The sequence below is a fragment of the Leuresthes tenuis genome, unplaced genomic scaffold, assembly GCF_036924035.1.
Source record: "Leuresthes tenuis unplaced genomic scaffold, fLeuTen1.0.hap1 SCAF_9, whole genome shotgun sequence".
NCBI classification, from domain to species: domain Eukaryota; kingdom Metazoa; phylum Chordata; class Actinopteri; order Atheriniformes; family Atherinopsidae; genus Leuresthes; species Leuresthes tenuis.
Window position 1 is genome coordinate 5724961 of NW_027325363.1, and position 14553 is coordinate 5739513.

General features: G+C 41.7%; 1 protein-coding gene across 5 annotated transcripts in view; it reads left to right on the forward strand.

The window, feature by feature from the left end:
* aplp2 (amyloid beta (A4) precursor-like protein 2) overlaps positions 1-11882 on the forward strand; it is a 54924-nt gene extending 43042 nt beyond the window's left edge. For 2 of the 5 annotated variants that reach the window (XM_072392004.1, XM_072392000.1), the window contains 8 exons: positions 654-782; positions 2605-2704; positions 3354-3527; positions 4195-4230; positions 5748-5830; positions 6818-6895; positions 9545-9700; positions 9939-11882. In XM_072392004.1, coding sequence (XP_072248105.1) covers positions 654-782; positions 2605-2704; positions 3354-3527; positions 4195-4230; positions 5748-5830; positions 6818-6895; positions 9545-9700; positions 9939-10040 — 858 coding nt within the window. In that variant the 3' untranslated portion in view covers positions 10041-11882. The remainder of the gene's footprint in view (positions 1-653; positions 783-2604; positions 2705-3353; positions 3528-4194; positions 4231-5747; positions 5831-6817; positions 6896-9544; positions 9701-9938) is intronic. The other 3 variants (XM_072392002.1, XM_072392001.1, XM_072392003.1) reach the window with 3 other exon arrangements.
* The last annotated feature ends 2671 nt before the right edge of the window (positions 11883-14553 follow it).

The window sequence follows — 14553 nt, forward strand, 5'->3', positions numbered from 1 at the left end:
CATATGGCCAGTGGTTAATTTCATATCCTGTCAGAAGATCCTCTGTTAACTTTTAATTCATCATGAGGAGAATGGATTACTGCACCAGGGCACAAAAACACATCCCAAAATCCTTGATAAGCACATAGTTAATCACATTTGAACCCACAGCTGTAATCCCCTCGTGTTTTTATTTTAGATTCCTTTTATCTAATTGTGTTTTGATGCTTCAGCGAGCCCAGCGCTGTTTGACTCTCTGCTGGTCGCCTTGTTAACCACACATTACCGAAAAGAGAAGCAGTAATTTTTGGTTTTATCCTGCCTTATTTATACTTCAAACACAGATATTGTCCACTGTATATGGTGATGGTTTAAATCTGTCATCAATAAAATATCATGGCTATGTGCTGTGGGTTGCTTAGCAGCAACCTTCTTTTTATTCTCCTGCTCAAATGTCAGGAGGTAGAAATTGTTTGTTCATCACCAAAGGTCATGAGTTTGGTTAATTGTGCAAGATTTAAAAATGAGTGTGCCAAGAGAGATGACATGAGAAATAAGCATCACTTTCACCCAGAAACATGCAATTGCTTTGAATCACATCAAAGAAGAAACTTCTGTCTGGAACACTGCGTTACACATGGTCATACTGTACCATCACTCCCTGTCCTCTTCAGCCCCACCGCATCCTGCAAGCCCTCAGAAGGTACGTCCGTGCCGAGAACAAAGACCGCCAGCACACCATCCGCCACTACCAGCACGTTCTGGCTGTGGATCCTGAAAAGGCCGCTCAGATGAAGTCACAGGTCGGTGTTTTTAATCTTGAGTTCCCGAACTGAAATTCACCTCATTTGACCACAGTGAAAACATCCGGCACCCAAAGTTTATCTTTTAGCTTGTTTCGTCTAATCAAGACTTATAAACATTTGGATTGCAATAGTAAGAAGCACAGATCACATTCAAGAACCTGCCAACAAAAATGAACCAAACTGGATTTGTGCCATGTGTATTGTTTCAGGTCCGTGGGCTTTGGTTTGGTTCAAGTTTTGAGTTTTAACAGCTGGTTTTGACAGTAAAAACACTCCATGCAGAGGCTGCGCCAGTTTATTTGAAAGCCGAGCCACTTTAAAATCCATCACAATCTGCCCTGGTTGTAAGTGTTTAGGAGGTAGAAAAAGCATGCCTCTCTCTAAGTTTAAAGCCCAGGAGGAAGCAGGCTTGTCTGATGCAGGCAGGGCGACTGTTTCATTCACTTAAGCCTCAGCTGAACATTAACATCGAGCAGGTCTTGTGTAACGCTGGACTCTGAGCTGCTGCACAGGGATTTGCCTGGAAGCTCCCCTGTTGGATGCACCTGCCTATGATTGTGACAGTGCCCTTCGACACCATTTATAGTTTATTCCACCATTACAGATAGCACAGCAGATGGATGAAACAACCTAGAGAGCTAGAGGAGGGGGAGCGGGGAGGACTGGAGGGTTTCTTTGTAGATATATCATGGGATCTGGGAGGAGGTGAACCTCAGTCATGAGAGGCCAGTCTGTGCTGTTTGTTTGTCTCGAGTTTCTATGTCATTCTTCACTCAGCCAATCCTGCACCAAGTTCAGATCTACATTTTCAGTTTGTGGATTTGACACGTGACCTACAAGAGCTTTAAAGGGACCAGTTTAAGAGGCAGCATGTGACTTCCAGTAAAAAGGCTGCTCTCATTTTGCACCAGCTTCACTTTTCTAGCTTCAGCATGTTTGCTCGATGCATCAGAGTCACTATTCCAGCGCTGAGATATGTGTTTTTTATATAATGAGGATTGTTTGTCAGATGTGGACAGGAAGGAGCCACGGGGGCTGCAGCACGCCTCCAATGGGAGAGGTGCATTATTGCCATCTGTTGCTGTTTGTGGTGCACTGCAGTCCTGTGCTGGAAGATTAAAACCCTCAACCCTCAAAGTGGGAAATAAACACCAGTTACCTGCCAAGGGCTGATCAGCTTTGTTAGAGGCAGTTTTTCATATTCTGCCAACCGTTTTGGCTGCTTAAATATGGAAATATTTCTTCTCTAACTATCATACCATCAGGTAGAAACAGAACAGACAGAAACCTTTGTCTTTTATTTTTTGTGTGTTTTTGTCAGACTGTGAGGTGGTGGTGATGACTGTGGCTGACAGGCAGTGGATCCTGTCGAGTCAGTTCATAGCTTCTAAACTGAGTGGAATATTACATGCAGCAACTTGTTTGATGGCTGAGCGAGTCTGAGTTCACCCTAATGAATGTGTTCTGTCCCAGAAAGAGCACTTCTCTGACAGCTCTGTTCAATTTAATGAAAATTAACAAGTCTTTATACTCGGGCAGAAAACAGTTAACTGCCCTCGCATTTCTCTTGTGCCAGGATTAATGAGACTAAGGGAAAATTATGGGCTATACTGATTTATAAAAGCGTTGATTTGTAGTTATTTCTATTGCACATGAGGCATGAAGCAGTGGTTTATTTATCTCATTGTGTTTTTAATTAGAAAGCAGTACCATGGGCTTCAGGATCGTAGATTTGTCATTTAACCTAAAGACAAATAAATCTTAATATATCAGGATTTAGTTTACTTTGACACCTGTTTTTTCTGTTTTCCAATGACAGGTGATGACACATCTGCGGGTGATCGAGGAGAGAATGAACCAGAGTCTATCTCTGCTCTACAAAGTACCGTATGTGGCCGACGAGATTCAGGATGAAATTGGTGAGTGGTTTTCAGTCAGCAAACCCCGGCAGCGCAGCAGCAAGAGGATGATGATTGTGTAGTGAAATAAGAATGATAAATCAAATATATCCCATTATCTCTGATTTACAGGAATTTTTTTTCTCATTTTTGTATCTCATGAAGACCATGAAAGAAAATACAAGACTAAGCTCGACAATGGGTCTTTCAGAGACTGAAACAAGTATTTGCTCATCTTCAGACTAAATTTGTAGTAAAATAATATATGCAGCCTCCTCTCCCGGCTTTTATGTGATTTCTGCTCACCAGCACTCATTTTAGTGATACCCAGTGGGATGAGTGCATGACTGCTGGTACAATTTAAGTCGGCTGTGTCCAGTACCTATTTCAAGATGTCCTGTACATTTGAATTTTGTTCCTCTGCTTCATGAAAGTGGAGCTAGTGTAATGACAGAAGTGGGTCACAGCTTTCATCGCACAGCGTTCTTTTGGGAAATGTGTGGATTTACATGGAAATAGCTTTCAGAAAAGTACTAATTGGTCATTAGCAGCAACAGGAGCAGACGTCTCTCAGAATGCTAACAGTTTAGCACGCTGCTGCCACATGCTGTGTTGGCTGATGTTAGCATGCGGCGGGGTGTCTCATATTGTTGGTTCTCTTTCTCTGCAGACGAGCTGCTTCAGGAGCAGAAAGCTGACATGGATCAGTTCCTGTCGTCCATCTCTGAATCGCAGCCAGATGTCACCGTGTCGTCAGAGGAGAGCGTGGAAGTCCCCATCTCAGAGGACAAGCCCTACAGGCCCATCCAGGTCACATCCCTGGGGTCTCGCTCAGAGCCAGAGGGTGAGCAGCTGCAGCCTTGCACATATTCACGGGCAGCATCGCGAACAACACTGTGGCTGTGTGCAGAACAATTGGTCATACACATAAATCTGTCTGAAGGACACTGGTGACGAGTCACGACAGAGCTGCTGCACACCGAGAAAGAATAGTTTTCAACTTGTTGTACGTTGATGTGAACGTGCTGTGGAGCCATGGGGTGGAACTTATCTGTGCCTGCACATTTTCCTGAGGCCAAGCCTTCAACACCGCACTACAGTTCAGATAAAGCTCAACTGGAGCCAAAAGCTTGAGGGAAAAACGAGCAGTTATGGTGCTTTTCTTCATCACATTTGTGCCAAACAAAAGACTGAATTCTTAAGGAGAAAGAAAATATGATGGGTGCAATGCTGCCAGCAACATGAAAGGCAAATTACAATTAAATCCCAAAGGAACATTTAATGTACATGCCAGCAGCCCAGAGTGCTCAGACAGATCCTGCCAGCTATGAAATGGCTCCCTTGTTCTTTGAGTTGGGCTCTCAAATTTCTTTTTCAGACTCTTTCCTGGTGAACTTTTTCCGCTAATCAATTAACACAGCTTGATAATCCTGCATTTCTTCCTCTTACTTAAGTTTTCTCTCTTCTCTCTTTCCTCTTCTTTTTTTCTGTTGCTCATTTCTAACACCAAGGTGATCTATCAGACTCCCCACGTGCCTTCAAGAAAGGTTGGTGCCTGTGTTGCGTCTTGTTTTCCTGCCACCCTCCAACCTTCCAAACCATTTCCATCTACTGCTTTGTTCCACTGTTCTGCTTTTCCTCTCCTTTTGGAATCTTTTCTCTGTCTCTCTCAAGTTAATTATCTGCTTTTTTGTGACTTTTCTTATGCCTTTCATCATAATAGGATTATCACCTCATGCTTAATAGAAAAGCCAGTAGCTTCCAAGTTTTTAAGCGATAGGTCTCCTCTGTCGGAGAGAAAATTCAGTCGAGTGTTGGCTGTCATCCTGTCCTCAGTGTATTTGTCAAAACACCTGACGTAATTATCCCACCGACCACATGCTTGCTCTCCTCATCAATCGTCCTGTTCCCGATAGGAGCTGTGAAACGTAACGACCCTGTCTGAGGCTCAGTGTTTCTGCTGCCGACCCACAACACAAAATAAATTGCTGTAATTTGTCCTAAACCAGAAACAGTTCCAGCTTCACTTTGATCTTACTCATTTACAGAGACGGCTCCCACTAACTGCTGTGAATCTGCATTGCTTCATTGAAAAGGTTGAGAGAAAATGAGCCAGAAAAACGGACGTCAACATTATTAGTTTGTATTTGGCACATTTGTTTGATAAATGACTTCAGTGATTAGTTGAAAAAAAATCAGTTTAAAGACTTAATTGTTTTAACACCTACTCAGCTCTATGCAAATGAGCGCTCTCATTGTTTTGATAGAGGTCACTGTGCCGTTATGGCTCACTGAAACACCATATGCACCCTGCAGTCTGACATCACTTCTGCTGAGTGAGGCCCATAAACGCACATCATTGTTCGTCATTTAATCCAAAGCCCAGTTGTATTAACCCATTACGATCTTTTAAACCTGAGGTGATGCGTACATAGTATCAATATATTCAAGACACAATATTCTGATTTATTTTATTTTTTTAGAAAATATTGATAAACATGAAGGCAAGGTCCACAATAAAGCTGAAGGTTTAACCCCTCAAATGATTTTTCATTTCATGTTTCTAGTTTGTTCAGAGGTTGAGAAATTAAATGTTTCCTCCGGTTTTAGAAGGCTGTTGTGAACAAAGCTTTAATTCTGAATGGGTTCATCTAATCTAATCTGCAATAAGATGATGGTACACTGCTCTGCTCGTCAGAAAAAAATACAGCCTAATATTCATATTGGAAGATGTGTCGATAAGGAACTACCAGGATGGGGTTTCATTTCTTTGGGTGAATGCATGGATGTGGATATTTACAGAGATTTCTCAGCAATATGCAAAACTCCACTTTGAGAGGGCCTTTGTCGCAGGTCGGAGTTGCGTTCACAGTGCTCACACTGTGCTGAGCAGAAGAAAGGGCTTTGTTGTCACCAGTGCACTGTGGAGACTGATGGGATGAGGACAGGAGCTGGATATCTCTGTGCAGCTGTCCACCACCAACACCACCATCCCTGTTCGTCTGTTTTTATGTTGTTTTGTGCTTATCTGCTGTTACTGACCGAGCTCCTTCGCCTCCTCCAGGCTCCGCCATGGCTGGTTTAGACGGACTGATAGGCGCTGAGGAGAGAATCATCAACAGCAAACCCAAGATGGGCGAAAATGTGGTAAGTCCTGGTTGTGATTTTATGCTTCTGACTGGCTTAACGTGTGAACTGAGAGCAGCTTTATTAAAGCTAAACAACAGAAATTCTGCAGATACTGACAGATAACTGCAACTTCAGTCTGGAACACTTATGCTCATGATTTAAACTAATGAGGAGTACACACAGCGCTTTCACACCGTATTCTTAAGTTGAGCTTTTAATGTGATGGATTATTCCAGTAACTATGTTGTCATAGTTACAGCTGTCTCACTGTGGGCTATTCGAGTGTCTGTGTGTGGCTTCTGCCAACTGACCCTCACGCAATTCAGCTCCACGCTTTGTTCGGCAGTCATTGCATGTTACTTTTCTTTGCCAGACTCATCAGCCGTCCTCACGGATTCTCAAACGACGCTTGGCTGCTGAATGTGTCCTGTTTGTTGCATGCTAATCCAACGCCAAGTGCAAAGCTGTGTATTCGTGTGCCGTGCAGGTTGTTTTCTTTAAGTGCATGCATTTTTTTCATTTTGGTAATGCTGGTTTTCTAAGACAGAGCAGTCTGAGGGTAAAAACAACAGATGGGTGTGAAACCTAAAATGCGTGAGAAATCCACTGAGGACTGCTCTGTCTCTACAAACAGCAGATTTAGCTTCTGCCTCCTGAACACACCCACTTCCACTCACAGACCAGAGCCCTCTGTAATGAGAGGCGAACAGTCTGTTTAGCAAAAAATGTTCATGTGTGTCAAGGAGAAAGTGTGTTTTTGATGCTTGCAACCCCCTCCCACTCTCCTTCCAGTTTGTACAAGACAGCTTCAAGTGTGTCATCACCCAAACACAGATAATCCTTCCAGTTTACCTCGCTGCACATTCACTTCCTCACTCTTTCCACCAGCCTATCTTCCTCTCTGTCTGTCTCAAACACGGACGATTTCACACACACACACACACACACACACACACACACACATTGCGGTGAGTGTAACCTGGGCTCCCCTGTCTGTGTTGACAGGTGATTGATGAGTCTCTGGATGTTAAAGAAGTGGTTTACAGTGCAGAGAGAGTCAGCGTTATGCATGATGATGAGCTGGTGAGTATAGCGGCGCCCTCCACAGGGCTCTTTGGGGAAATGTAGTTACCAGTAGTGGGGAGAAGGTGACAGAAGGACAGAGTGTGGGAGTGTGCAAAGACGCTGTGTTGGAACAGACCCCCTTATCCCCTCTATTATGTTTTATTTCAACGTTTTCTGTTCAGGCTAAGACATTTTGGTTATATCTGCATGGGTGCATGTTTGTTATGTGAATGTATCTGAATGTGCACATTGAAAGTCTCAGTTGATACGATGAATGTGAATCCACACAAACTGAGAGAGCTCGGTTAGAATTCCCCAGTGGCTGTCCACATATGATCAGATTGTGTCATATGTGCCAGGCTATGTCCTGAGGACGAGTGTAGGTGACTGAGGCTGGTGTGTGCTCACCGATCAGATGCAACATTAAAGCTACAGCTCTGACCTGTTGGGTCACATATGCTGTTTTTCTTTGGCTCACATTTGGATTGAAATTACAACGCTGACTTGGACCAAGAATGTACTTGCTTTCAATTATGTGTACACGTGTTTCTGATGGCTACTTCGCCTATCCTGCCTGTGTTTAGAGCCTTGCTTGGGCCTGTCCTCATGAAAATAAATCCGACACACGTGACACGCGTGTAAGATGCAATATAGAGATGATTCAAAGAGGCATCGTTGGGACAAATGTGACCGGATGTCCAACATCCTTTATTTAGGAGCCTTAAATACCAGCTGTCACTTCCTCTAGCATTATCTTAACATCAACTGGAGGTTAATCTCCTGTGTCTAAATTTAGCTTCCTCGTCTACTCTTGCCTCCTTCTTCCTGCCTGTGACCCACAAATCACTCACCCCCAAATAGTTTTAAGGATGTCTCAATTTCTAAAATGCACCTAGAGGAGAGTAGTACCTTACCGGAGGAGCTATAGATACACAGATGTTTCTTTTGCAGGGGTTGTTCAGCATCTGTGACTTCTGAAAAGGAATGGCATACTAGTCATACACAGTAAGCTTAATTAAAAGTAAATATGTACATTGTTACAAACAGATTTAACGCTTATCTGACAGAAGAGAATAAATACAGCTGTGTGTTGCAACAAAATAATACAGCAAAGCTTTTTCTCACGTCGTTGATAACTAACACCTGTTTAAAGTGGCAGCTCTGAAGCAAGACGGTTCATTTTGTTAAAGCAATGTCTTCCTGCCTCCTCTGCTCACATCTCTGTTTGGAGGGGTTAAGATGAAATGGAAGAGCTGAGTGGAAAAATCAAGAAGGGGCTAATTCTAACCTCCGTTCCATGTTCATCGTTGACATCCTGCAAATTACGCCAACAGCGGAGGAAGTATAACCTCAGCCTAAAGGTGATGATGGCTGCTTAAATTCGGCCTCACAGCCACCGGATATGACGTGAATCTCTTTTTTGGGGGCCACATCTGGCCTTTACAACATTTGCCGTAACCTGCGTCAAAGTGACGTCTTCTCCAATATAAAATATGCTGTAACCCACATCAGGCCTACTGCATGACCTTTGGGTCGAGCATGGCCAGCATAACACTTCTTGTTGCCGTAACTGAGCCAAAGGTTGCCCAGACTAGTTCAGAATGTGACTCTCAGGGTGAGTCCAGGTCTTTGAGGCCACTAATGCCATGGATTGTATATCATTTTTTGCATTAGGGGAGTGGCCTGTATGAGAGTAACATCCACATTAATGGCAGCACCTGGTTTCCCTGCAGAACACTTAAGTAGACGATCCATTTTATTCACCTCACCTCTCTGTGGTTTTAATGTTGCAGCAGATCGGTGTGAACTGAATTGGCTTGATGTTACACAACCCTCCACAGGGACATGTTGCATGAATGTGTGCACACTTTACAGATGAATTGTGTCATGCAGCTCCCCGCCATAAGGAATGTTGTTTCTGATACGCTGTGCATCAAAGCTCCTCCAGTCAATTTATCTCCCCACTTCAAAGCAACTTAAAGGAACTTTGATCTGTAAACCTGATATTTTTCACCGTCTCTTTGCAAATCAAAACCCAGTTCCTTCACAGAGCAAAGGAATTCCATCCGAGTCATTTTTAAATAAACTAGAGTATTAAGTTGAAATACCTGCACAAATCTGATATTTTTCCGTTATTACTATTGATCATGATAACAATTTATTCAGATCCTTTGCTGCTGAGGTTTGAGAACACAGCTTCCAGCAAGAACTACTTTATTGATCATGCCGCATTGATTGGAGGAAGTAGTGCCAACAAAACTTTCCTTAAAAATAGGATCTAATTAACGGCAATCACTGCGAACAAATGTGTGTCCGATCGAACGTAAACAGCGGCAGGAGTACATTGGAAATCTTTGGTGCGAAGCTTAGATGCTTGTTACAAAAGTAGCAGCAAACACAAGAAGATGGTTTCCAAAGGATAAAAGTTAATTACGAAGAAAGTAGTTCATCATTGGTTAGAATGGAAACTGATGAAATATCTTTTTAAAATGTAATTTTCATGTTTTCATGGATGACGGGGTGGTAGCATCAGCTAAAGTAATGCTTCACAGTAACAGCATGAGAACAGTGTCCTAACAAGTCTTTGTCTCTGACAGCCAAACCGAATCTCTTTTTGTTTTGTCTCACTGCTCTCTGTATCCTCTTCTTGCTTGTTCTGCCTGTTAGGAGTCCTACCGCCCCCTGGGAGAGGACTTCAGCTTCGGCAGCAGTGCACTGATTGGCCTGCTGGTGATCGCGGTGGCCATAGCAACTGTGATTGTGATCAGCCTGGTTCTTTTGAGGAAAAGGCAGTATGGCACCATCAGTCACGGCATCGTGGAGGTGAGACACCTGTTATGTGAGACAGTCGTGCTCTCGATGAACTGCTGCCCACCGACTCCCAAGTGTCAACATTATATTAGATTATGGGCTCTTGTTTAGGTGGAGCAGGAGTTAATGTGAGGCAAATTAGATTCTTGCTCATGCAGCATTTGCATTTAGCTCACTCAGCGCGTTCCGGCCTCTTTGGAGAAGCTTGCATTCGTGGTGTCCTTGTTAATGAGCGTCGTCTGTCTCACAGGTTGACCCCATGCTGACACCAGAGGAGCGACACCTCAACAAGATGCAGAACCACGGCTACGAAAACCCCACCTACAAATACCTGGAGCAGATGCAGATCTAATCAGAGCCAGTGGGGGGGCTCTGTGGAGTCGGACAGAGGACAGCAGAGGGGGAACATACTACTGACCAATAACACATGATGCTATTGTTAAAATCATTTGCATACATCCAAACTCCATTTACTGGTTTGTTCAAAGCAATCCTTAAGTACTACCACTACTTCTACTACTGCTACTGTTGTACTATAGAGCTCTCTTATGATCATGTTTCTTTTAAGCAGGTGATGTATCTGGAAATGTGATCCTGCAGATTTATCTGTAATTATCAATACGGATCAAGATGTATAACATTTCTTCAGCCATTTTTCTTTTTTTTTTAAGTGAAAGGCAAATCAAACTAATGTTTTCGAGTAGCCGTCATGAAACCGGCGCTACGCTTTTGTGTTCCATCATACAGGTGTCGTTGATGCAGTTTCTGATGGGTTTCTTAAAAAGAATTGGTGTTTTAATTTGTTCTTTTTAATCTCGATAGATTGCTTGTATATGAAGGTTCTTTGTACCAATTAAAATGTTTAGTGAAACAAATGAGAAAAAAATTGAATCATTAATTATTTACTTTCTCCTCTTTGTTATAATAACAGACAAATTATACATATACAATTTGAATATATATATATATATATATATATATATATATATATATTAGATTAGATGTTTTTATTCCACTTTTCTCCCAGGGAAGAGGTTATGAGTTGGTTTAGGGTTCTCAGCTTGGTGGTCATGAGTGTTTGCAGATGTCAGGGAGGGTGAGGATGTGCACAGGCCCCCAGCTCAAACATCATCTCTCAAAATGAACCCTTACTGAAGTGAATGTGACCATTTATCTCCTCCTACACAGACAAACACAACCTTTTACCAGTAAGGAAACTGTACAAATCAGTAGATTGCCATGCGTTACATTGCTGAATGTATTGTGGAAGCGTTTTTCCATGTTGCGTTTCCCTTAAGGATTTGATTTCAATGTAGGGTCCCAACTTCCTTTTTTATTTATATTTCTTACTTTTTTTCTTTTTTCTTTTTTTTGCACTCATTATCCAAAGCAAAAACCAAGAACCAGTAAAACTACTTTGAAAACATAATTGGGGATGATGTGTAACCATGTTCCAGTTGGAGTTACTTGCATTCAGCAGTCTGATGGATCAATACAGGGCTGGCCCAAAGATAGATTGTACCCCTAAATTCATTTTTAAAACAGATTGCTGGGAAGTCCAAACAGTGGTCAAAATTGTTGTTTGGTACTAAAACTACTTGTTTGATTTGTGAGAATCAAACTAATATTTGGCTGTGGATTTTTGGGGGGATCTGTTTGTTCCCTGAAAGGCTTGAGCCAGCCCTGGATCAAAGCCGCCTGTGTGTAACTGGAGCTGGAGGGCTGTGCAGGCAGACGGAGACCCAGAAAGACGAGGCTTGAAGAGCTGGTTTCTGAAATACAAAAAGCCGACGAGTATTTTTACAGGTAGAGAGTGACACAAGTAAATCCTAGAACCCTTTTCTCTCTATCTTAGTATTGTCTTTGTATGCCTGTATAGTTGATGTTGCAATCATGGCTTTTTTCTCCCAGAGGATTACCTGTGGTGTGCATTGTTATATGAAATAATATGATATATATTTTTAAGTTTGTTTTCTTGTTTTCTATTTTTTCTCTTCCTGTGACAGTATCTCTGTATGTGACTGTCTCACTATGCACCCAAACAGCTTTGATCTTGTAACTGCCTGCTTGATTGTGGGAGGGGACTAATGTAATATGCATATTAATGATTTAAAAATTTGATCAACACAAATGAGCAACAGATTTATGGTTACAAGGGGGATGCACATCAATAAACTCACAACTTACAAATGGATGTGTTGGGTTTTATCTTATTTTTTATTTTATTTTTTCTTGGTGGGGTTAAAATAGGGAGTTGGAGATTTTTGTTTCAGTGCTGAAAACATTTCTTTATTAATATATTTTCATAATTCTTTATATATTGCCAGAATAAGGAGACATAGGTACTGAAACATCTGCCAACATATATATAAATATGATGTGTAAGGTAAAAAAGAGTTCTTGAACAGCTGTCACAAGCTTTAAAGTCAGTATTTGGTCTGAGCACCTTTATTCTCCAACACAGTCTGAACACTCTCAGAGAAGAGTAGTGTCTGATACCTCACAGATGTTCGAAAGGGCGACGGACACAGTGTGCCCCAGGTAAGAGATGCAGACAGTCTAACAGATATTTGGAGAAAAACATTCCTCAGTGCATCCAGTGGAGGCTCACCAGATATGTATACGTTATATTCTGGCTATGTGTCCGTTGGCGGGGATGTGCAGCATCTTCAAGGTTACCTAACAGGGGAAGGTTTTACCCTACTTAATGGGAGAAACACCCACAGTGCAAGAGAGATTGCAGTGAACTTTGGGGCTTTGGAGATCTTGTTGCATCAATCTGTAATTCTGAGACGGACCTGGTTGGCAATAAAAGGTTTCTGTGTTCGACCAAGTCTGTGTCAGCAGAGTTCTTCCTGCACCATCTACACATCGGCTGTTTGAAGGTGACCATCCCTCATAAACCACACAAGCTTTCTGTCATTTCTTTAAGCAGTCTTCAGGAATAGTTCTCCAGGCTTCTTTAAGGACATCCCAAAGCTCTTCTTTGGATGTCGGCTGCCTTTTGTTCCGTTCTCTGTCAGATGATCCCACACTGCTTCAATAATGTTGAGGTCTGGGCTCTGGGGAGGATTCATCCCTCCATAAGACCTGTTGCCACTGATTTTCAGTCCACTTCTTGTGTCATTTGGCATAGCTCAGCCTTTTCTCCCTGTTTCCCTTCCTTAAGAATGGCTTATTGACAGCCACCCTTCCATGGAGACCATTTCTGATGAGGCTTGGGCCAACAGTAGATGGATCAGCTGAAGGTCCAGATGCATCTCTCAGCTCCTGTGTCAGGTCTTTGCTGGTTTCCCTGGAGTTGGGTGTCTTTGTAATGCTTGAATCTTTCATAGGTCAGCATTAAGTGGCTCAACAAACAAAAGAAAAAAACATTCCTCCGAAAATAGGTCCAAGCGTTGGACTGAAAATGAGTGAAAAAGCAGCCAATGTTCAAATTGATCAAGACCACTTTAGATTCGAAAAAAGTCAGGCTGCTTGGAGGAAAAATAGAAGGAAATTGGGGCTTCTGAATTTTGCATGATATTGTACAGAAACTCAGGAAAATAAGCAGAAGTACCAGAAAACATCTCATTATCTTTCATTATCAGTTGTGACATAAAGTTTTAAAATGTAGTTCAATAGGGCAGGAAACTTCAGCAGTGGAAGAAGTATTCACACCCGATACTTAAGTTAACATACCATCATGATACTGCAAGTAACGTCCTGCTTCAAAAAAAAGTATGATCATATCAGAATATATACTTCAAGTCCCAACAGTACTCAGCAGTGCAAAAAGATGTAACAAATCCTAACTGTAATCAACGGATTGTTTTCTCCATTAACCCTTTCATGCATGAATTATGAAAGCCTCTGTCAGGATTTTTTCCCAAGTGTTTTTATTTATCTTTAGGGATAAAAATAATAAATTATTCTTACTTTTTTTGTTTTACATCAATTAATTAAGGAGTTACTGAAATGTCACATGGAAAGGACATTGTGCATCTGAGGAACAGAAACAGACAAAGTGATGCTTTAACCTTCCACTTTAGTGGCCTATGTGCAACTTTGACAAAAAAAAAAAGATTTCCTTCCACTCGAGTGGACATCGTGCATGAAAGGGTTAATCAGACAGTTATTTGGTCTGTAGAGAGAAATCCTGTCAGAAGTGCTCTGAACGAATATGAAAAGGTAAACTTGAACTGTTTCTGTGCATTGATCAGCTGATTAATCATCTGTTCATCTCTGTAATGGCATGAGTTTAATATACAAGAAAACATATTTCAGACTCGTTTAATGTGTTTTAGAGATAAAGAAACTGAAGATGACAGAAACATTTGGGGAAATATACATTTTCTACTTAGATTTAGACAGACGCAATTGATATTTGAGTAGTTGAGCACATTTTTCGGGTATATCACAACACAAGAGCTCAATGAAAACCAGCAAATGTGACTTTAAACAACAAGCAGAAGATATAAATATTACAGTTTCTTTTTAAAATCATCCAATCAATGTTTCTCGCAACCTTTTAGGGGAAGACCGTTTTTTCTTAAAGTGAAACTGGTGCCTCACAATAGAATATGGAAAAAATGGAGGTGAGACTGTGGAATGAGTCATCATCGTTTCAGATTCAATCTGTTTGAAGATCACTTGACTGATACTGAATATGAGCTGCGTAAAACCGTCACCGCATCCCTTACTGACGCGGTAAAAACTTTTTTTGTGTTTTTTTAAACTTTGTCCGCTAAAATACAGATTATCAGTAGATGATTCCACTTTGTCTTTAATGGGAAAGTTTACCTGAACTGTCTGAACACGTGAATCTTTATCCGACACAGACTTTCATAACATAGAAGGTCAGATTCTCCTGATGACTACATTAG